Here is a 24,617-nt window from a genome sequence, read left to right as displayed (position 1 = left end):
TACTCAGGCCAGAATTGTTCCAAGCTGCACACTCTTTAATGATGACTACAGTTAACTGTAAATACTGATTTTGTTTAATAACATACTGGTAGTCTATCTTCAATGTCCAGTGTTGACACATCATGGCCACAATGTCCAGTGTTGACACATCATGGCCACAATGTCTAGTGTTGACACATCATGGCCACAATGTCCAGTGTTGACACATCATGGCCACAATGTCCAGTGTTGACACATCATGGCCACAATGTCTAGTGTTGACACATCATGGCCACAATGTCTAGTGTTGACACATCATGGCCACAATGTCTAGTGTTGACACATCATGGCCACAATGTCTAGTGTTGACACATCATGGCCACAATGTCCAGTGTTGACACATCATGGCCACAATGTCTAGTGTTGACACATCATGGCCACAATGTCTAGTGTTGACACATCATGGCCACAATGTCTAGTGTTGACACATCATGGCCACAATGTCTAGTGTTGACACATCATGGCCACAATGTCTAGTGTTGACACATCATGGCCACAATGTCCAGTGTTGACACATCATGGCCACAATGTCTAGTGTTGACACATCATGGCCACAATGTCTAGTGTTGACACATCATGGCCACAATGTCTAGTGTTGACACATCATGGCCACAATGTCTAGTGTTGACACATCATGGCCACAATGTCTAGTGTTGACACATCATGGCCACAATGTCTAGTGTTGACACATCATGGTCACAATGTCCAGTGTTGACACATCATGGCCACAATGTCCAGTGTTGACACATCATGGCCACAATGTCCAGTGTTGACACATCATGGCCACAATGTCTAGAGTTGACACATCATGGCCACAATGTCCAGTGTTGACACATCATGGCCACAATGTCCAGTGTTGACACATCATGGCCACAATGTCCGGTGTTGACACATCATGGCCACAATGTCCGGTGTTGACACATCATGGCCACAATGTCTAGTGTTGACACATCATGGCCACAATGTCCAGTGTTGACACATCATGGCCACAATGTCCGGTGTTGACACATCACGGCCACAATGTCCGGTGTTGACACATCATGGCCACAATGTCCAGTGTTGACACATCATGGCCACAATGTCCAGTGTTGACACATCATGGCCACAATGTCCAGTGTTGACACATCATGGCCACAATGTCTAGTGTTGACACATCATGGCCACAATGTCTAGTGTTGACACATCATGGCCACAATGTCTAGTGTTGACACATCATGGCCACAATGTCTAGTGTTGACACATCATGGCCACAATGTCTAGTGTTGACACATCATGGCCACAATGTCCAGTGTTGACACATCATGGCCACAATGTCCAGTGTTGACACATCATGGCCACAATGTCCGGTGTTGACACATCATGGCCACAATGTCCAGTGTTGACACATCATGGCCACAATGTCCGGTGTTGACACATCATGGCCACAATGTCTAGTGTTGACACATCATGGCCACAATGTCCAGTGTTGACACATCATGGCCACAATGTCCGGTGTTGACACATCACGGCCACAATGTCCGGTGTTGACACATCATGGCCACAATGTCCAGTGTTGACACATCATGGCCACAATGTCCAGTGTTGACACATCATGGCCACAATGTCCAGTGTTGACACATCATGGCCACAATGTCCGGTGTTGACACATCATGGCCTCAAAGTCCAGTGTTGACACATCATGGCCACAATGTCCAGTGTTGACACATCACGGCCACAATGTCCAGTGTTCACACATCATGGCCACAATGTCCGGTGTTGACACATCATGGCCACAAAGTCCAGTGTTGACACATCATGGCCACAATGTCCAGTGTTGACACATCATGGCCACAATGTCCAGTGTTGACACATCATGGCCACAATGTCCAGTGTTGACACATCATGGCCACAATGTCCGGTGTTGACACATCATGGCCACAATGTCCGGTGTTGACACATCATGGCCACAATGTCCAGTGTTGACACATCATGGCCACAATGTCCGGTGTTGACACATCATGGCCACAATGTCCGGTGTTGACACATCATGGCCACAATGTCTAGTGTTGACACATCATGGCCACAATGTCCAGTGTTGACACATCATGGCCACAATGTCCGGTGTTGACACATCACGGCCACAATGTCCGGTGTTGACACATCATGGCCACAATGTCCAGTGTTGACACATCATGGCCACAATGTCCAGTGATGACACATCATGGCCACAATGTCCAGTGTTGACACATCATGGCCACAATGTCCGGTGTTGACACATCATGGCCACAAAGTCCAGTGTTGACACATCATGGCCACAATGTCCAGTGTTGACACATCACGGCCACAATGTCCAGTGTTGACACATCACGGCCACAATGTCCAGTGTTGACACATCATGGCCACAATGTCCGGTGTTGACACATCATGGCCACAAAGTCCAGTGTTGACACATCATGGCCACAATGTCCAGTGTTGATACATCATGGCCACAATGTCCAGTGTTGACACATCATGGCCACAATGTCCAGTGTTGACACATCATGGCCACAATGTCCGGTGTTGACACATCATGGCCACAATGTCCAGTGTTGACACATCACGGCCACAATGTCCAGTGTTGACACATCATGGCCACAATGTCCAGTGTTGACACATCATGGCCACAATGTCCGGTGTTGACACATCATGGCCACAAAGTCCAGTGTTGACACATCATGGCTACATAGAAGCTTTTCATAATTTGCTTTACTGCAAAGAACACAACACAATGACACAAAAATTTAATCTAAAATATACATATGTACCACTAAAACTACAGTATTGGGTGTCGAGTCTGTGACTGCAGTATGGCCGTAGGTCTATTGCAATGGGATTTTAACGTGATTATTCTTGGATTGTGTACTGTACCTTACCAGTTGGCTTTGCAACCATTTTCATTCTATGACCGAGTGCAATATTTACCAAATGCAAGGAAAACGTAGTGAGAACTCAAATTAAGATGCATGCATCGTATTTATTTACTTGTAAAAAAAAATCGATTGATTACAATATTTCGGAACGATGAAGTTTACACATAACCCTTCGCTATCAAATTTGTATGGAAAAATTGAGAAAAAAGAAAAAGAAACCAATGATATTAAAAGTGCATTCAATACAGCTATAAAGGAATTCAGAATTATAATTACACACCTGGACAAATTATGTGGATTTTTATATAGCCAAACACAACACCTATCCATAATCTGACAACATTCGATAGCTGTAGATATTGTAAGATTAAAAGTCGAGAAGATATGTAAGTACCATAGAACAAAAATTATATTAGGATTTGGCCCCTTATTCCTAAAGTTGAACACCAGGTTTAGGGGAGATATAGATAGCATGACAATGTTTATCCCACAGCTTGGCCCCTTATTGCTCAACTGAATTTGAAGATAATGCTTTGGTGATTGTACAATTAAGATAAAGGTCATAAGTGTCGTTTAAGTGTGCCTACATGAGATACAAAATATTGAGCAAATTATTGCAGTTCCACAAAAAGAATCAAGAGAAAGTGTGCAATGGTGCTAAAGGCAGCAACACAGACACTTCAATAAGATTTACATTCACCGAGGGAACAACATTCTGAATCAACGTAGCAGGAGGTATCCACACTAGGCTGCAAGTGGTACGGCCACAATTTAACAAGCATGGAATAACTTCCTTCAAACTTAATAACTTTGCAAACTATTTTCTATATAAAACCTGGTGAAACCAAACCTTGACAGCTTCATTATACAAGATACATGTACAATCAACAGTTTCAACTCTTGTGTCGTGCTGTGTGCACTGCTAGATCCAACATGTACTACCGAGTGATAGGTTTATATTAGTGTAGTCCATTTGAACTCTGGGACTGTTGTCTTACCATGCGTTGAGCTCTATACCGAGATGGGTCAATTACACGAAAGATAATTAAGTGAATGGTGGACAGCAATTAACTTAGGTACACAGTTTCCTTAAATGTATTCGCAATTATTTTTATATTGACAACGGTTAATTATTATTGTTATCCACGCATTAAAAAAAAGGGGGGAAAAATCTTAATCCTTAATGGACGCAGTTTTTTCAGGAGTATAGTTTTGTCTTAGTGACAACTATTCTTAAAGCATCCATACACAAATTATTTATACATTTAATTAAACGTAGCTCTCCCATTGGATATACTGTACAAGAAATGTCAAACTGTCTCTTCACTCAGGTGCTGCAATAACATCTAAATACATTTCTTGACAGCACTTTTAGGATCTTTAACAAGTGAACATGTTTCTTCACATTAATTCAGAGAGATTTTTTAAGATTATTAAAAAAAGGAAAACTGGAAACATGTGATGCCACATAAAAGGCACACGGTAAGGCACTTCTAGAAAAATTAAATGCTTGAACTGCAATCCTTATACTGTTCTTATCTTTAATATTGATAATTAAACCGTGAATACAAAAGCTCGGACATACTGATTATACAAATATATTATAAACGAGACTGTAGTTAGATTGCACCACAATCTTCAACTTTAACAGACACTCGATGGACATTAATTGCTGCAGCCTTCTTGGCAACGTCTAGTCCATCCACTACTTTGCCAAACACAAGGCTATAGGAGAACTTCTTAAATTCCCTATCCCCACACCATATCATGAACTGTGAGCCAATCATACCTCGACCATTATCACTAGTGCCAATGCCCTTGAATCTCACCATGCCAACCTCATCCTTTAATGGACAGAGATCAGCCTCAAATGTGCTCTTTTCAAAGGCAGAGTATCCACCGGTCCCATCATCGTTCTCCACGTCCCCCCCAGCAAGGAAGCCTTCTCCACTCTTGAAAAAATGAGTACCTTTATATCCATACCCACTTCTATTAGTGCAAAGTGCAACAAAATTATCACACATTCTTGGTGCTTTATCAGGGCGAAGTTCAAATATAATGCGACCTGCTAAAATTCCATTAATGGATAAAATCATCCAGCAGTGAGGAAATTTTCCGGGTCTACCTACTGGTGATAGTGGCTTCAGCATCGGCATTTTTGGTGGGGTTTCAGGTGGCGGCGTGGGCTTAGCTGGCTTTTTTGCTGCATCGACATATGAAACTGGTATTGGTTCTTTCTTATCCGTTAATGACTCAAGTTCATCTTTCCCATTTTCTGAAGTTTCAGAGGCCAGTAAGGAAAGATTCGTCAACCCTAAAGATAGGGCGGATCCCATATGACTTGATCCTATAGCTGTGGCTCCTGCAGACATAACAGACATGCCATCATTAGAACCTAACAATGACCCAGCTTCTATTGCCTCAGTCATCTGTAAAATGTGCTCTACATTTACATTACTCATTTCGTGGCTTTTCAGCTCATTTAATTTACTTATTTCATAGCTCTTCAGTTCGTTTAATTTACCAGGACTGAGGCCGAGGCTGTGGCCAAGGCTATCTTCAAGAACACTATTGGACGCTACAGAGGGAGCCATGTTAGGTTGCATGGGGCTGGAAGCAGACATCGGAGGTTGCTGGCTAGGACTAAGTGGACTAATTGGACTAACACTTAACTGCATCATTCTGGTAGACAGTAGGTCTGACAGCATGTAGAGGAGGAGGACATTTGCATTATTCCCATACAAGGCATGCTCCTCTAAAGACGAGGCCATGGCAAAAGCTTCGTCATTCCTAAATCCTATGGAAGCCAATACTGCATCCAAAGCAGACTGTTTCAACTTTATGACAATGGCTTCTGTTGCATTGTTGATGGCTGTTACTGCAGCACACTGACTGAATTGCGTTGAGATTATTGAACTGTAAGAATGAACCTGAAAATAAATCAAATACACACATAAATAAATGCACTGCATTCATAAAACATTCAAACGCTACACTTAGGGATGAGAATGGGGACAATGAAACAGTTGATAAACTTGATTTCAAGAGAGGACACTATGGGGAACTTAGCAAATTCTTTAATGAATTTAATTGGATAGACTTGTTGCTAGGCAAGGAAGTAAATGAGATGTATGCCAAATTTTGTGAAATATATGATAAAGGCACACAAACATTCATACCAAAACAGAGGCAGAACCAGAAAACAGGACTGGTTTAGCAGAAATCGTGAGAAGGCCAGAGAGTAAAAAACAAGAAAATGGGTACGAAATAGGAAGAGGCCAAACCCTCAAACACACCAGCACTACAAGGAAGCAAGAAACAATTAGACAGCAGTGAGGAGAGAGGCAGAAAAACTTTGAGAAAGGGATAGTGGACAAATGTAAAATAGTTCCAGGCCTTTTCTATAAATTCATTAAAGCAAGCTGTGTAAAGGATAAAATCCAGAGATTGAGAACAGAATAAACAGGATTACTCAGAATGAAAAAGAAACGTGTGAAATGCTAAATGAACAGTCCATTGGAATCTCTTTGGACTCCGTCTTTGGAAGTCTTTGGAATCCTCTCTGAAATAAGGATTTCAGTGAGTCGGACCCAATGCCAATTCCACAGCACACCATAAAATACATAGAAGTATCTGAAGATGAAGTTGAAAAATTACTCAAGGGTCTAGGAAGAAATAAAGCAGTTGGACCAGATGGAGTTTCACCTTGAGTACTATGAGAATGTGCAACTGAGCTGAGCATTCTACTCCAAGTAATATATCTTGAAATCCTTGTGCACAGGAATCTTAGTATTGTATATGGAAAAAAGCAAACATAATTCCAATCTATAAAAATGGTACCCGAGAAGACCCTATAAATTATAGTTAAAATAGTTAAAACCAAATGGGTTGAACTCAGAGAGAGTAATGACATAACAGACAGACAGTATGGTTTTCAAACAGGAAGATCCTGCGTAACAAGTCTACTTAGTTTTTATAATAGAGTCACAGAGATACTACAGGAAAGATAGTTGGGTTGACTGTGTCTATCTGGACCTAAAAAAAATAAGCTTTTGACAGAGTCCCACACAAGAGGTTGTTCTGGAAACTGAAACATGCTGGAGGGGTGACAGGGAGCCTTTTGACATGGATGAAATATTTTCTGACAGACAGCTGAGGGCAGTAATCAGAGACAATGTTTCTGACTGGAGGAGTGTTACTAGCGGAGTACCACAGGGTTCAGTTCATGCACCAGTTATGTTCATCGTCTACATAAACTATCTGCCAGAAAGAATACAGAATTATATGAACATTTTTGTGGATGATGCTAAGATACTGGGGAAGATAGGAAATGCAGACGATTGTAATGCCCTTCAAGTTGATCTTTATAAAATAAGTGCTTGGAGCAACAAGTGGCAAATGGGATTCAATGTGAATAAATGCTATGTCATGGGATGTGGAATCTGAGAAAATAGACAACACACAACTTACAAATTATGTGGAAAGGAATTAATGAACTCTTAATAAAGAACGAAACCTAGGGGTGTTTTTTTCGATAATAAACTGTTACCAGAGGAACACAAAGATCATTGTGAGAGGAGCATATGCGTCACTTTCCAACTTCAGACTTGCTTTTAATTACATGGATGCTGAAATACTAAAACTGTTCATGACTTTTGTGAGACAAAAATTGGAATATGCGGCATGTGAATGGTGCCCACATCTCAAAAAGCACATAAACAAACTGGAAAAGGTGCAAACACATGCTACAAAATGTCTTTTGGAACTGAAAAAGGAAGAGTTACGAGAAGAGGCTAGAGGCATTAAAGATGCCAAAACTAGAAGATAAAAAGAAAAAGAGATATGATCACCACTTACAAAATACTAACAGGAATTGACCAAACTGACAAAGGAATTCCTGAGACCAGCAACTTCAAGAACAAGAAGACAACAGATTCAAGCTAAGGAAACAAAGGTGCCAAAAAATATTTGAAAGCTTTCTTTTGCAAACAGAAAGGTAGACGGTTGGAACAAGCAAAGTGAGGTGGTGGTGGAAGCCAAAACCGTCAGTACTGTAGTTTCAAAGTGTTATACGATAAAGAGTACTGGGAGGACGGGACACCACGAGTGTAGCTCTCATCCTGTAACTACACTTAGGTAATTACTTTAGATAATCCTAGTGTTTAAATAAATAATTTCCATCCTAGCTTACAACTTTTTCAACTTGTATCCATTCATGGTTATAAGTAAGTGTGTCCAGTTTGGAGAAATGAGTTGGTGTAATTTTGTGTATAGTACAGTGGAACCCATTATTATCCAGATACCCATTTTCCAGATTCTCTGAAAAATCCAGACATAGAAACTTCCGATTCTCGTCCTAATACATAAAATGGAAAGATAAGTAAGGATAACAGGAATGGCACTGGATTGGATATGGGAGTATTTTACTGACAGGAAACAAAGAGTCGTAGTCAAAGAGGATATGTCAGGCTGGAGAGGAGTGGAAAGTGGTGTTTCACAGGGCTCTGTCCGAGGACCATTGCCATTTTAATTTATGTAAATGACCTCGCAGAGGGAATAAACTCGTACTTCTCGATGTTTGTGAAGGATGCAAAGCTAATGAGGAGAGTAAGAGCTGGAGTCAGGACTGTAGGGTGCTACAAGAAGGCTGTTATAAATCAATCCAAGTAAGTTTTTTAATTGTGATTGTCGCTCTCTGAAGATGTGTTGTGGCTCTGTTATAAAATTTACTCCCTAAATGTTCTACAATAATTTTTCTGATGACTTTTTCTAGAACCTTTAATGGAATGCATGTTATTGACACTGGTCTCTAGTTTAAAGTTCCATATCTATTCCCTTTCCTGAATATTGAAATTACATTTGCTCTTTTCCAGATTTCCAGTAGCTATCCCATCTCTATAGTGTTAAGCTGAACACCACGGTTAATGGGTTACACAAGATTTCTGCAGCTTTCTTCAGTACCCATGATGATATTGGGTCTGAACAAATCCACAAGGGCCGTGATGAGGGTTCAAACCTACGCATGGGATGTTCCCAGCTGCACCATAGTCAACTGTGTCACAACATGGTTAAAAGAATTGCAACATAGAGTGCTACTGCCCTCACTAGGATATATTGTGAGGGCAGTAGCACTCCAGGTTGCAATGTGTTTAACCATGTCGTGGCACAGTTGACTATGGTGCAGCTGGAAACATCCCGTGCGTAGGTTCAAACCCTCATTCTTGTGGATGAAGGTTCATCCACAAACCATTGTGGATTTGTTCATTTGATATATGTATATTGGGTCTGTATTGTTCATTTGATATCTGTATACAGTGGGGCCTTGACTTACGATGCTAATCTGTTCCCAGAGACGGATCGTAAGTCGAAATACCGTAAGTCGAAGCGATTTTTCCCATAAGAAATAAAGAGAATTGAATTAATTCGTTCCCCATCCTCCAAAATATTAACTTACAAATACATTTTATACTGAATACAATTTTTTTCTCTAACTACAATACAGTACATATGTTTATCTTACTTTTATGGAGGACTCTTGATGGTGTATGGAAGATGGTGATGAGGGGGGAGGAGGAGAGGTGTTACTATTTGGGAGTCCCCCTTCCATTATAACATCAGGCAGTGATGACTTTTCTGGGATACACTCTCTGGCATGTTTTGCTTGCATACCACTTGGACCTGCTTGTGGCTCACTGCTTGTTTGTCTTACTAAGAATCTGTCTAAAAACACTTGTTTTTCACTACGTTTTAACACTTGTCTGTAGTAAGACATTACATTGTCATTTAAAAGGTCAATGCAACGGCCTGCTACAGCTTTATCTGGGTGAGTTTTTTCAACAAAACTTTGCAGTTCTTCCTATACTTCACACATTTTCTTAATCAAGAAGGGACATCCTCTACTGCCTCAACTCACAACTATTTTCTTAGGTTGAACCTTACCACTGACTTTCTTGGGACCCATGGCGTGATATATAATAATCAGTTTTATGTTCAAAAAGCAAAAAATCACCACAAAAACGTAATTTCTTATAGGCGTAATCGTCACTAAGCATCGTAAGTTGAGTCGCATTTTTCGATCAAATTTACATCGTAACTCGAAATTATTGTAAGTCGGGGGCCATCGTAAGTCGAGGTGCCATTGTATGTGTATATTGGGTCTGCTTTTGTTACATCCAGTTGCTTCATATATCTTTTTACCATTTTTTAGATTAACTTCAATTCTGTCTACTGTTTCTGCTTGCCAGTTTGCCCCCTACTTGGACACCAATCTGATTCCGGTGTGATGACCTCCTGAAACATCTTGTCGAGTTCTTCACACACTTCTTTGTCATTCTCCACACACTTCTCTGTCATTCTCCGAGAATGTTCCTCCCTGTCCCTGCAGTCTAACCACCTGGTCTTGTACCATTGATTCCCTCTCGTAAATGGCTGTGCAACAGCTTAGATTGGCTCTTTGCTTTTACTGCAATGTCATTCTCAAACTACTGTTCTGTTATCCTCCCTTGCACTCTCTTTCCTGGCCCTCTTTAGTGCCCCGCTATTTGCCTCTGTAACCATGTCAATATACTTTTTTATATGCCTTTTCTACTTCTCCTTTCTGCCATATACTCTCTGTTGAAACATGGGTTTGCTATTCTCCTTTAGCCCACTTTCCTCCTCAGGGACATAAACTGTTTCATTGTTTCTGTGCATGTCTGTATTATAAGTTCCATCATCTCATGCTGACTTCACTTCTGGTTCAGTCTACCATTGAACCTCCTGCAGGTGGTGGTTCAATACTAGTCCACCTGTAGTTTCTTCTTCATTATTCTCTCTTGCTCCTTCTCCTGTTTTTCAAATCTCTTTCTGTTCTACATAGTAATCAAATACAATAATGCATACCACTGGCTCTTAGTAATATCTATTTTTTCTCTACATCATCACCATTTTGGGTAAACACCAGGTCTAGAGTAGCTGGTACTTTCTCTCTTCTTGGAAGCTGATACTTCCACTTTCTCTTGTTTACACCTTGATATGTTGCCACTGGAAGTATTTGTCTGGAGTGTTCACAAATCTTGTGCTCCATGTTTTATCTCCCCCATGAGGATCTTTTTGTGGACTAGTTTATTTCCTCTGAAATGGGAAAACAGTCTTGAGCAGTACTCAGGGCTTACCTATCAGTGACTACAAGGGCGTGAGATCTTTATGCCCTGCCTCCTAGCTGTTCATACCTGGTGCACTATTAACCCTTCCCAATCTTAACATTTTCATCATATATTTTAAAACTTGTGGCTGGAATTGGCTTCAACAATCTCTCTCTTCAATGCATTCCAATTGTCAACCACCCGTACAGGGAACAAGAACCTCCTTACATCTCTTCGACTCAACTGCATGTCCAACTTCTACTGATGTTCCCTTGTCCTATCTCTTTTTAATTTAAATAAGATTCCTTTATTCACATTATTCTCCCTTCAATATCTTGCACAAAGATATCATATCCCATCTGTTTCTTCTCTCCTCTAATGTTGTGAGATTAAGTTCTCTCAACCCGTCTCATAGTTGACACCTCACAATTCTGGTACTAATCTAGCTGCTAACCTCTGAACTTTTCCAAGTTTCTGTTTATGCTTCACAAGGTGTGGGTTCCATGTTGGTGCTGCATGCTCAAGTAATGGTCTCACATAGGCATTGTGTGTAGACTTGAAAACCTCCTTGTTTAGATTCATAAATGATACTCCTGTGTTTTCTAACATCCCATATGCTGCTGATGTTATCTTGTTTACATGCGCTGCTGATGTTAGTGTTGGGATCATGTCAACTCCGAGGTCTTTCTCTTTTATTGCTTCTCATAAATACTTTCCCCTTATGGCACAGTCTAGTAAATTATAAGTCTCTTATCTCCCTTACCCATTTTCATTACCATGTACTTATTTGGAGTGAATGCCTGCATCCGGCATGAATATCTGCCAGCATGAATGCCTGCATCTGGCATTTGGCAGTAAATATCTGCCCACTCCTAAAGTCTGTCAAGGTTTCTTTCAGCACCCTACGGTCCTCTTCAGTACTTACTTTCCTCATTAACTTAGCATTACAGTATATGCAAACTTCAACATACATGAGCTTACTCTCTCTGTGAGGTTATTTACATAAATTAAAAACACCAATGGTCCTAGGACAGATCCCTGTGGAACACCACTTTCCTCTTTGATTATGACCCCTTTGTTTCCTGTCTGTCAAGTACTGCTGTATCCTGTCCAGCACCTTTCTTGTTATCCATACTTGTCTCTTCTTCTTGTGTTTTAAGTCTTTTATGAAGAGTTTATGAAAGGCTTTTTGGCAGTCTGTGAAGATGCAGTCTACCTATCCTTCCTTCTCTCTTATTTTGGTGACCCAATCATTGAATTCAATTAAGTTGAGCATGATTTTTCTGAAGCTGTGGTGTGCCCCTGTTCTAAAATCTACTCTTCTCCAAATGTTCTACACTAATTTTTCTAATGACTTTTTCTAGAAGCTTATATGGAATGGATGCTATTAACACTAGTCTATAGTTTAGTGCTTAATGTCTCTCCCCTTTCTTGAATATTACAACTACATTCACTTTTTTTCTGGACTTCTGGTAACTCTTCCATTTCTGGTGTAATATTGAACACTGCAGTTAAAGGAACAGCACAAGTGATTTGAATAATATCAGCATCGTGATGGGATCCCTGGATTTGAAGGTTCTCGTTATCTATTTTATTATTTTTCTGGTCGATGCTATATTTGCTTTGTTATGCTCACTACACATTAGATTGTCAGGCAGCATTGTTCTCAGATTCTATACATGTTGTAACTGGGTGAGAATAGCTTGAGCAACCTCATCCCTTTGTGTGTATTTATACCTAAATAAACTTATTTCAATTCAATGTGTTCTTTTCTTACTATGAGATCTGATCCTATTTTGTACCCTGTATTTCATTCAGGTTCTTCATTTCTACCATACCTAAGTACCTGGAATTTATCGTTGATAAATTTCATGTTATTTTTTGTTACCCTCAAAGACTATTAATACCAGTTTGAAGTTTTACAATGTCTTCCATAATAGTAATTTCATGTTAATTATTGTGTCATCTGCAAAGGATGACAAGAAGCTGTGACTTGCATTTTTATCTATATCTCATATAAGAATAAGAAAAAGCAGCGGTGCAAGGACTGTACCCTGGGGTAGAGCGCTTATCATTGTACTTGGACTTGATTTTGTTGATTGACTGCTACTCTACTCATCCTGCTTGGCTGGAAATTGAATATTCATTGCCCTTCTTTACCTGTTATTCCTACCGATTCTCATTTCATGGGCTATCACTTCCTGATCACATTTATAAAAATGCCTTTACAAAGTCCGTGTATACCACATGGTTATCAGGCAGTCTGTCAGAGTCTACACCCTGTTGCAACAAATAATGCACCAGGTACTTTGCAAAAATGGTCATTAGCTAAACAGAATTATTGTTATTATTTATATTTAGCCAGGATAGCTATCCCAGACCTTAGTACTGATTACAGGAGATAGCACTAGCCTATAGTGCTAGTGCTATAGGAGATAGCACTTGTGCTATGTTCCTCCGTTTCTTTGGCCCTCGGCTATCAAAAATAAATATATAGTGACATAATATCACTGTGTTCTGGCAATTCTCATTTTTCTCAATGGTGTTATAGTGGTGCTAGTCTAATATCATGGCTTATTATACCCATTCTGGACAGACATATACAGTGAGAGACTCCAAACAAGCTGGAACTGTTATTAGGAACTAGACCATGTTTGACACCATTCCCAGGGCTCTTGTTCATATAACGGAATGTTAGAGAAATACTGTACTGTACCAGTACTTACTTTCTGGAGGGATTCAATTAGCTGTGATATTGAGGTGCTATCGGTGAGTGACTCGCTAGCTGCCATCAGGTCAGCCAGATGCTCCTGCAGCACAGCCTCTTCTAGCTCCTCCCCTTCAACCTGTCAATATACAACACAATTTGTAGATGAGTCACATTAATGTAGCTGCAGAAACGATGACCAAATAACAACTCAGAAGATGGAGAAGCGACGATGTTTCAGTCCGTCCTGGACCATTATCAAGTTATATGATAATACAACACACAACTTAATAATACAACACAATTTATTTATTTACAATAATTACCAAGCACTTCTTCATATAATTAAATATAATTAATATTTATCCAGATTTTCAAAACGCTAAACAATTTGTTTTCGTATTCTTCACATACTATAGGCAACAAATGAGGATCCAGTGAATTATTTACAAAATAAAGTGACAAGAAAGGTCATAGCTTTATAAATATTTATGCATTTTTTAATTTATGTATTACTTTTTTATCTGCTGGCCCACTTAACCCCCAATTTACTTCAGAGTGGCATGCAAAGCTTGCAAATTGACTTGAATATGCTTAATAATACAGTACAATCTTGATTCAACAATCTATATGAGACTAACCCCCAATTCATTGCAACCGGAGATGCCTCCAGGATGCCCATGGTCTATGAGCTAATTTCACTTAGCAAACTTTTTATTTCATCCCATAATAGACAACTACCAAATGAACATGTCTGCAAAAATATTTAACCACATCTAGCTTTGTTTCTCATGTCCCCAGCCTCAAAACTAATTGTCAAAAGGTAGCAGAACCATACCTGAGTGAATGAAAACCTTGCCAATTCAAAATAAAAATAAACCATAAAATTTGGTTTTAAATATCCTAATAGCTTTCTCAAGGTTCCAACTATTTCTTATAATGTTGAGTCCATCTACAAAAATCATCAAAAGCATGATTGGAGCCATATTGAGTGAGTTACCATTCATACCCTAATATTTCCAATGCTCTATGGGCTGATTTCCCGGAGTGAAATTTTAATTTCAACATGTCTTCTTGTTAAAGATTCAGCTACTCAGAACAAAAGTTCCAAGTAGCACGGGCTATGGTGAGCCCATAGTGGACTTCAACCTCTCATATGAAGGACAACTACCAAGAGAACCTGCCTGTAGAGAACCTGATTTAACTACAATTAGCACAATTCTCATGTCCTAGCCTTGAAATCTCATTTTCAAAGGAAAAATGACCCATATTAGTGAATGAAAACTAGGGAATCTTAAATTTAATAGAACCTTAGAATTTGGTTTGAAACATACTCAGTGGCTTTCTCAAGGCTCCAACTATTCCTTGTAATGTTGCCTCCATCTGTGAACTTGGTCCCAAGATCCTACCAACATCCAAAGTAAATCCACACATCCCCTGCTTCAGCAAACGCTTGTTCATCTAATTGTATTAGAAAATTTGGCAAGAAAGTGTGTGTTCCAATCGGAGATTCACCGAATCGAGGTTCCACTGTACAGTATGTACACAGAACATAATATACTTTAATAATGAAACAAAACCATAGAAATAAGTTTGAAGGAGGCATTCTTGGCTGTTTTAGGTTATGCCACTTATGGCAATATATTCTATTACCAACAGGTGTCAATACATTTGTTAGGCTTTGGTGTCAGTTTTGAAAGCCAAAGGACATGTTTGAACATTACATGATTTTGAAACTTTTTTTGTAGGCATTTAAAATGATCGATTATGGCAGGGACACAAATATCATAGCAGGGAATGACCCGGGAAATAACCAACCACAGGTTAGAGAACTTTTGAGATTCTGTGACAAATTCTCGCTCAATCAACAGATTACAGAACCAACTAGGAACGAAAACACACTAGACTTGTTATTCACAAACAATGATGAACTAATCAGGGATATCACAATCTCAGATACTTCATACTCAGACCATAAGCTCATTGAAGTGCAAACTAGCATAAATAACGGTAGTAGGTCTAAGAGACCCAACAAGCGAGAAGGAATATTCAATCAATTCAATTTCAACAATAAGAGGATTGACTGGGAAAAAATAAATGTAGACCTTGCAACCATTCAATGGGAGACGGTCTTAAGCGACAAAACTCCCACACAGGGAATAGCTCAACTGACAGCTGAAGCTTACAAGGTCTGCTTGAAGCACGTACCTGTGAGGAGGGGCAGAAAGAGGACCACTCTAGAAAGAGAACGCAGACGACTGTACAGGAGAAGGAAAAAAATAACGGAAATGCTTCGGCAGACACAACTATCACAAGCAAGGAAAACAAGCCTAAGCAGGGAGATTGAGGAAATAGAACAAACGTTGAAGCGATCATATGAGTCTGAGGAAATGGAATTGGAACAGAAAGCTATACAAGAGATAAGGAAAAATCCGAAATATTTTTTCACATACGCAAAATCAAAATCCAAAACCTCGACCAGTATTGGACCGTTAATTACAAATGAAGGTACGTACACAGAGGACAACAAAGAGATTAGTGAAATTCACAGAAGCCAGTATGAGGCTATGTTTAGCACACCAATAAACAACATGAAAGTTGATGACCCAGACAGCTTCTTTATGAATGACATTCAAGCTGCAGATAATATAACGGATATTACCACAAACTCGGAAGACTTTGAAAGAGAAATTGATAATATGCCTATGCACTCAGCTCCTGGGCCTGACTCATGGAATTCAATATTCATAAAGAAATGTAAAGTACCAGTAGCGAGAGCACTCAGCGTAATATGGAGAAAGAGCCTGGATACAGGGGAGATACCAGCAGCACTTAAATCTGCAGATATAGCTCCGTTGCACAAGGGGGGGAGTAAAGCCTTGGCAAAAAATTATAGGCCAGTTGCACTAACATCACACATAATAAAAGTGTTTGAAAGAGTGATTAGGAATCAAATTTCTAGTTTTATGGAAAACAATGAATTGCACAATCCAGGACAACATGGATTTAGAGCGGGAAGATCCTGTCTGTCACAGTTACTCAACCACTATGACAAAATCACAGAAGCCCTAGAAGAAAAGCAAAATGCAGATGTTGTATACACAGACTTTGCAAAGGCGTTCGACAAATGTGACCATGGGGTGATAGCTCACAAAATGAGGTCAATGGGAATAACTGGAAAAGTAGGACGCTGGATACTCAATTTCCTGTCGAACAGAACACAAAGAGTAACAGTCAATCAGATAAAATCGAGTCCAAGCGATGTTAAAAGCTCTGTACCTCAAGGTACAGTCCTTGCACCGCTACTGTTCCTTATTCTCATATCTGATATAGACAAAAATACACGCCACAGCTTCGTGTCGTCCTTTGCAGATGACACAAAAATCAGCATGAAAATTACCTCTGCTGAAGACATTGAAAAACTACAAGCAGATGTCAACAAAGTTTTTGATTGGGCAGCAGAAAATAACATGATGTTTAACAGTGATAAATTTCAGGTACTCAGGTACGGCAAAAATGAGGATCTGAAACATAATACAGGGTACAAAACACAATCGAATCTTCCCATAGTAGGAAAACAGCATGTCAAGGATTTGGGAATAATGATGTCCGACGATCTAACGTTTAGGGAGCATAACCAAGCAAATATCGCGTCAGCCAGAAAAATGATCGGATGGATTACGAGAACTTTCAAATCCAGGGATCCCATCACAATGGTTGTACTCTTCAAGTCACTTGTGCTGTCCCGTCTCGAGTACTGCTCAGTACTCACTTCCCCCTTCAGAGCAGAAGAGATTGCTGAAATAGAGGGAATACAGAGAACATATACGGCACGCATAGACGAGATAAAACACCTAAATTATTGGGATCGTCTCAAAGCTCTCCAAATGTACTCTCTAGAAAGGAGACGAGAGAGATACCAAATAATATACACCTGGAAAATACTGGAGGGTCAGGTCCCAAATCTACACAGTAAAATAACAACGTACTGGAGTGAACGATATGGAAGAAAATGCAAGATTGAACCTGTGAAGAGCAGAGGTGTCATAGGCACAATCAGAGAGCACTGTATAAACATCAGGGGTCCGCGGTTGTTCAACGTCCTCCCAGCGAGCATAAGAAATATTGCCGGAACAACCGTGGACATCTTCAAGAGAAAACTGGACGGTTTTCTAAGAGAAGTTCCGGATCAGCCGGGCTGTGGTGGGTACGTGGCCCTGCGGGCCGCTCCAAGCAACAGCCTGGTGGACCAAACTCTCACAAGTCGAGCCTGGCCTCGGGCCGGGCTTGGGGAGTAGAAGAACTCCCAGAACCCCATCAACCAGGTATCAACCAGGTATCAACCAGGGAATGCCACTTTTTTGTGAGATAACCATAACCGACTACTGTAGAGAAAAAGTTAAGAAATAACACTAATTTAAAAATACCAATACAGTAAAAAGTAAATATTCAATGCAGATAAAAAATAAAAATAAATCAGTGAGAGACGGTCAACCTCTTTGAAAAAGGGAATATTGTTCTCACTGGGAAAACAAAAGCACTTCCCTAGAATGAGAGGAAACTGATAGCACCCATGATGTCCACACGAGTCTCAAGAGATTTTCATCCAAAGTACCACAGTGCATGTTTGCAGAAGGCTTCAATATTAAAAATAGGAATTTGAGCTAATGGAAACCCACTGAGCATATTTAAAACCAAATTATATGGCATGTTTTTATATAATGCCATGCAAATACACGTAGATTTGAACTTTGACAGCATAACTCGGTAAGTAGTAATTTACATACCATGTAGATTATATGGGTGTAAATTTGGGCGTAATTGTTTTAGAAACTATAGTCTTACCTTTCTACGAAGCTCTTCAAGGAATTTCTCCACACTAAGAACAGTGCGTTCAAGCCGTTCCTTCATAGTGGCTCTCATTGTCATAGTTTGTCGCAGCTGCTTGAGAGTCAAATCTTGGGATGTTTGTAGATGGCCTCGGAGAATGTCCTTAGCCTGGTCTTCGGGAATTAGCTGGTGGCCTTGATTACTACACATGTCATTTGACACAATTTTTAGACAGGTGCAACATATCATGGGTGAAGGGCTACTGCCAGGCCTGTTACCAAAGATATTGTCACCTTATAATATAGTCTAAGAAGACTTAAGTGAGTATGGCTGCAATGTATTACAAAGCCTTCTGAATAATAAAAACAAATTTAGTCATTTACACAAATGTCACATGAATAATAATAAATACAAAATACCATTATCACAAAACTAAAGATGAAGATCAGATTGTTATTTGTTCTCTCTCTCAAAGCTGATGATAATTCTGAACGTCTTTTAAATAACATAATATATAAAACATAAATACCTTTGTGCTCCGTTAAGCTGACTGAAGCTTGGAGGCAGGATTGGCAGAGACGAAGATATACTGGCAAGCTTTTTAATTGGCACAGTGTAATTGGTTGTTAAACCTGAAAAGGAACCCTTCAGATAATAGAAGAAAAGTCTGTGCAACCTATGTAAAGTTCAACTCTGAAGTATTTCTACACCCAATATAAACTGTACACATACTGCAAGGTTCACTAATTAAAGGGAGGTTCCTCATATTTCTGTTTTCTTCAGTTCTTAACACAGCCTGGCAAATGAGTTTTGTCCAATGACCCAATAACTCAACTGTACAGTATTGTCAAAAACCAATACCCATCTCTTGATTACATGACCACCTTCAGGATTGTCTTTAGTTTTCGATACTGAACACCACTGGCATTTGGTGCTGTGCCGATGGGAAAGTTGAATACCCCAAAGCAGGCAATGTTCCCGAGACCTAAGTTTGGCCTACTGAGTTTTTAATTATGGTGAACAAAGGTTGATGTCAAGTCCATGGTCAATGGATAATTCTGAGTTATTCTTTCATAAATGTTAGACCAAGTTTAATGCCAGACTGAGAAAATGCTAGAATAGTGGTAGGAATATAAATGAACAATGAGCATATTATTGTTCCAAGCTTAAATGAGGGGAGACCTAGTCATATATGCTTTACTGTACCAAGTCCTTGGCTTGTAATGTGTCCATACAAGTATTCTCCTGTCATAAATTAGATTCAACAGGTTAAGGATTGTTATGTGAATAAAAAAACAAAAAGATGACTATTGAAACAAAAATTCTGATAGGCCCTCAGTAGTTCCCTGAACCAAGTGCTGGTTCAGCCAAGCCTAAGGCAGGTGCACTGGGCCTAAGCTGAGACCCATTTCTTGAACACTGAGATCCTCGACCAGACCGACAATCTGTGAGGAGAGGGAAGCTTGGAGATCAACCCAAAACTGAAGAAAAACAGAATGAAGAGATGCAAGAAAACAATCAACTACTTGAAGAAAATAAAGAAAACAGAGGTAATAAGGTATACAATTGTTACTGTGAGGTAAACACTCTAACTTAATATACTTGACAGCCACCAGATGGCAGCTGATATCTGGTTGATGGAGTTCTGGGAGTTCTTCTACTCCCCAAGCCCGGCCTGAGGCCAGGCTTAACTAGTGAGAGTTTAGTCCACTAGGCTGTTGCTTGCAGCGGCCCGCAGGCCCACATACCCACCCAGCCCGGTTGGTCCGGCACTCCTCGGAGAACCTTGAACCACCTTAATTATTGCCGTACACCTTGAAGATGTACGGCAATATTTCTGCTCACTGGGATTATGTTGAACAATAGTGGACCTCTGATGTTTATACAGTTTTCTCTAATTGTGCCTATGGCATCCCTGCTCTTCACTGGTTCCATTCTGCATTTTCTTCCATATCATTCACTCCAGTACGTTGTTATTTTACTGTGCAGATTTGGGACCTGGCCCCTCCAATATTTTCCATGTGTAGATTATTTGATATCTCTCCCGTTGTCTTTCTAGTGAGAACATTCGGAGAGCTTTGAGACGATCCCAATAATTTAGATGCTTCTTCCTTGAAAGAAAGAAACAAAAATGCCGCCAGGACTGACTTGGAGCATACTTGGAGAGGGTTCTGGGAATTCTTCCCGAGCCCAGTCCGAGGCCAGGCTCAACTTATGGGGGAAGACAACAGAAGACGAGAGGAAGCACTGGAAGTGTACCAAACACAAGGGTGCAACACAGGCATGGTGAAGCAAGGGACAACCATAAGCAGAGTCAAAGGTAAACCCAGGTGGAACTCCCAAAACAAGCCCTGAGCCCAAACATGAGCTGCAAAGAAAACACCAAGGGAAGTCCACTGGTACTGGAAGTGGCCAGTCTTGCATCCACTAGCAAAGACAGCAGCTCTTGTGATGAAACCATAGTCAGGTACAGAAATGGACTGAGAACTTAAAAAACAAGCTGCTTGAGAACATAAACAAGACTCAAACATGTTGGTTTGGGTAGCTAGACAAGACTAGTTACCCAAACCAACATGCAGGCAGGCAGATGAACCTCAGTCATAAACACCAGGCAGAGAAGGGTGCACAAAGCCTTGGACAGGACAGTCATCTATGTGACCCAAGTGAAAGAACAAACCACCATACACAAAAGAAGCAGGGTTAGGTGCCACTTCAGTGTGTTAGAAAAATGAACAGCTAACCTCTATATTCATCAACAGGCCTTGCAGTAGACAACAAGTCCCATACACTACCCAGAAGCAAGGTGGCATAAGAGGAGTCAGCTTGTAGAGAAGCAACTTGAACTCTTCAGAGCAGGTATCTCTGTTTAAGTGATAAAATTACAAGCCAACTACAAAGGAAGGAAACCCTGGCTCTCAGTTGGAACAAAATGTGAAGCAAAGACATACACACAGTGGAAACACAATCAGACATGTGGTGAAGAGAAACAATAATAAAGCAATGGCCCTTGGAAGAAATAATGTTTAAGGAAGAGCCATCAACACTTAGCTTAAGCATGAAGCAGAAGACAGGCATTGTCAGAGGTACCATGCCCTCTGAGCATGTGACAAAGGAGAGTGAGTGGGGGAACAGACTAACTGGTACCATGGGGATCCTGGATAAAACCTGGGCTGCCACATGGCACAAACCTGGGTCAGGCATATCACAGTTAAAGTGTTTACACTGAAGCAATGATTGTTTGCTTTGTTACTTGAGAATACCTAATTTTCTTCAAGAAGTTACTTGCTTAGTTGCAAAAATGCTTTCTGGTGGGATTATTTTGGTTTTGGGTTGATCTCAGATCTCCACGCTTTCCTCTCCTCATAAGAGAGAGAGCCAGACTCTGGTGCTGCATCCTGGTAGGCAAGGGTGGGTCTTAGAGGCCTGGTGCAGTTCCCCAATGTTTGGTTAGACTAGTGCTTAGCTTGACGTGCTATTTAACTAATAACAAATGACAAACAGCTGAAGAAATGTAAAAGGATTATTAACATTCATGTTCAGTCCTCCACCTACCCACTCTCACCATGTTTACTTAGGGTGTGGGACAGGAATGTGCTGGTATCATGTGAGTTATGCAAACCTTTTATTTTTATCATACAACTGGCCAATTATTTGCAAACATTAACAAGGAAAAACAAAACATACAATAATTAAATAAACACCTGAACAAAGATTATTTTATAAACATCCATGTGTCTTGATCTGCCAGAGGGCAGCACACATATAAACCCCTGAACATGCATGTATGGTGCAAGCAGAGTGCCACTCACCAGATATATCAGCAAGTGTATAGTGCAAGTAGAGTGCCACTCACCAGATATATCAGCAAGTGTATGGTGCAAGTAGAGTGCCACTCATCAGATATACCAGCAAGTGTATGGTGCAAGCAGAGTGCCACTCATCAGATATACCAGCAAGTGTATGGTGCAAGTAGAGTGCCATTCACCAGATATACCAGAATGTGTATGGTGCAAGCAGAGTGCCACTCACCAGATATACCAGTCTTGATTAATGTAGTGGGAGTGTGTATGGTGCAAGCAGAGTGCCACTCACCAGATATACCCATCTCGGTTAGCGCAGAGGGAGAGTGGATGGTGCAAGCAGAGTGCCACTCACCAGATATACCCATCTCGGTTAGCGCAGAGTGCCACTCACCAGATATACCAGTCTCGGTTAGCGAAGTGGTGTAGGTACAACCCATGGGACACTTGACCTCAGTATCGCGAGCTAAACTGATTAGACAGTCACAGCAAAATGTATGACCACAGCTGAGAATCTTGGGTTTGTGCTGCCACTCATCGAAAGCAGCGCCACATATATTACACAACGCGGGATCCTTCTGCAAGGAAGAGACATCAGTTAGAGATACCCTGTCCACTTTCTCCTGTCCAAGCTTTATTAATTAATTACTGTATTTGATTTTGTTTGGCATTTGCCAATTCTGTTCTAATTCATAATAAGAGCAGTATTTTTTTAACTATTTCTTCTAGTATAGTAAATTATTAAACAGTATTTGTGAATGTTCTGGTTAATTATTAACTCTTACAATTTTTCTTTCTGATACAAATCCTATATCCATGACTACCAACACACTGAACACCCCAATAAAGATGGAACTTGACACTATAATCAAATTTGGAGACATTTATAGAGTACATGTAGTTAATAATTATCTAATTATACATTATCACTTAAGTCTCATATGAGCGAGTTGCCAGTTTAACAGGATCGATCAGCAACCTTAGACGTTAAATCTAGCAATATGGATAGTCATGGAGCAATTATTTAAACCAACAATTATTTTAGACAGTATCACAAATCAACCCATTCTCTCGAATAGTACATCGCAAAATTGACGTGATGTCCCATTTTCTGTTTGTAGGTCCTTGGTTAGGTTCGAGGAATTTAGTGCATCAGTTTAGTGATGTTGTGAACACTTGAGAGAACAAGCTGCACAAATAGACCTTAATCATTAAACTGCTAAGCCAGTGCTTGCTAACATTTTTCAGGAACACACTCATTTTCTAATACTCTAAAGACTCCCAAGGAGGATCGTGACCCCACCGGCTGAGAATCAATGCACTTAACCATTTCAAAGTATAACATCCAAGTGCAAATGAAAAAACCCAGCGTTAAATGTAATGAAACGCCATTTTCTGGGTGACACCCGGTTTCCCAAACCTTACTAGGCTGATATGCTAATGTCAGACTTTGGCATCAGTCATGTGTATGGAGTTCTGTGGGCCTAATGGGGTACCACGAGCCATAACCTGGCCCCCTCAGAGAGGCAAGGGGAGCAATGGCCTATAGAAACCCACGTGTGGTTGGAAGCATTCTATGTCTGCCATCGACCGGGTTAGGCACCCAGAAAGGTAAGCGTCCCAAAACAAACCCCTAATCTGGTGAAAATTGCTACCAAAAGCCAAACAAGTGGATAGAACTTCGCAAAACAAAACAAGCAAACGAGCATGACGCCACCACGCCACTGTCTGCGCAGCATGGGCGCAGCCGTCTGTCCCCATTTGATGTCCCTAATGTCCCCATTTCTCACTTAATTTAGTTTTTTCATGCTAACAGATTGTATTGATGGGGTCAAAGCGGGTGTCCAATATGTATAACTTTGAAAATACAGTATAAGTAACTACAGATATGAGTGTAAATATACACACACCATGTATTTAGACTAATATGAGTGCCAGGGGCAGGCAGTCCTATATGGGGACGGGCTCGGGGAGTAGAAGAACTCCCGGAACCCCTCTCCAGGTATGCTCCAGGTATATATACAAGTCAAAGCTTATAACTGTACATAGCACACACTTTGCCTGTAAATATATACAAATGGTAATCACTCATTTGCTGTTGTTAAGAGTTTGATTATTTAGTCCTTAACATAAAATGTAAGTTACTGTAACAATACTTGTTAGTGAGAGAATATACCAACCCATCAAAAAAATCTGTACTGACGCAACCCAACTTACTAGTAAACGTGAC

The 24,617-nt window shown here is 40.3% G+C and overlaps 1 protein-coding gene across 4 annotated transcripts in view; it reads right to left on the bottom strand.

The window, feature by feature from the left end:
- Window positions 1-3,011: 3,011 nt before the first annotated feature.
- The window catches only part of LOC123775167 (uncharacterized), a 48,837-nt gene continuing 27,231 nt past the window's right edge, over window positions 3,012-24,617 (bottom strand). For 2 of the 4 annotated variants that reach the window (XM_045770108.2, XM_069319140.1), the window contains exons 6-10: window positions 22,617-22,965; window positions 19,117-19,219; window positions 18,603-18,858; window positions 13,777-13,896; window positions 3,012-5,857 (exon numbers count right to left, since the gene is read on the bottom strand). In XM_045770108.2, coding sequence (XP_045626064.1) covers window positions 4,547-5,857; window positions 13,777-13,896; window positions 18,603-18,858; window positions 19,117-19,219; window positions 22,617-22,965 — 2,139 coding nt within the window. In that variant the 3' untranslated portion in view covers window positions 3,012-4,546. The remainder of the gene's footprint in view (window positions 5,858-13,776; window positions 13,897-18,602; window positions 18,859-19,116; window positions 19,220-22,616; window positions 22,966-24,617) is intronic. The other 2 variants (XM_045770109.2, XM_045770111.2) reach the window with 2 other exon arrangements.

Source organism: Procambarus clarkii, chromosome 92 (genome assembly GCF_040958095.1).
Source record: "Procambarus clarkii isolate CNS0578487 chromosome 92, FALCON_Pclarkii_2.0, whole genome shotgun sequence".
NCBI classification, from domain to species: Eukaryota; Metazoa; Arthropoda; class Malacostraca; order Decapoda; family Cambaridae; genus Procambarus; species Procambarus clarkii.
Note: the sequence above shows the minus strand (reverse complement) of the source record. Positions and strands in the feature narration are given on the sequence as shown.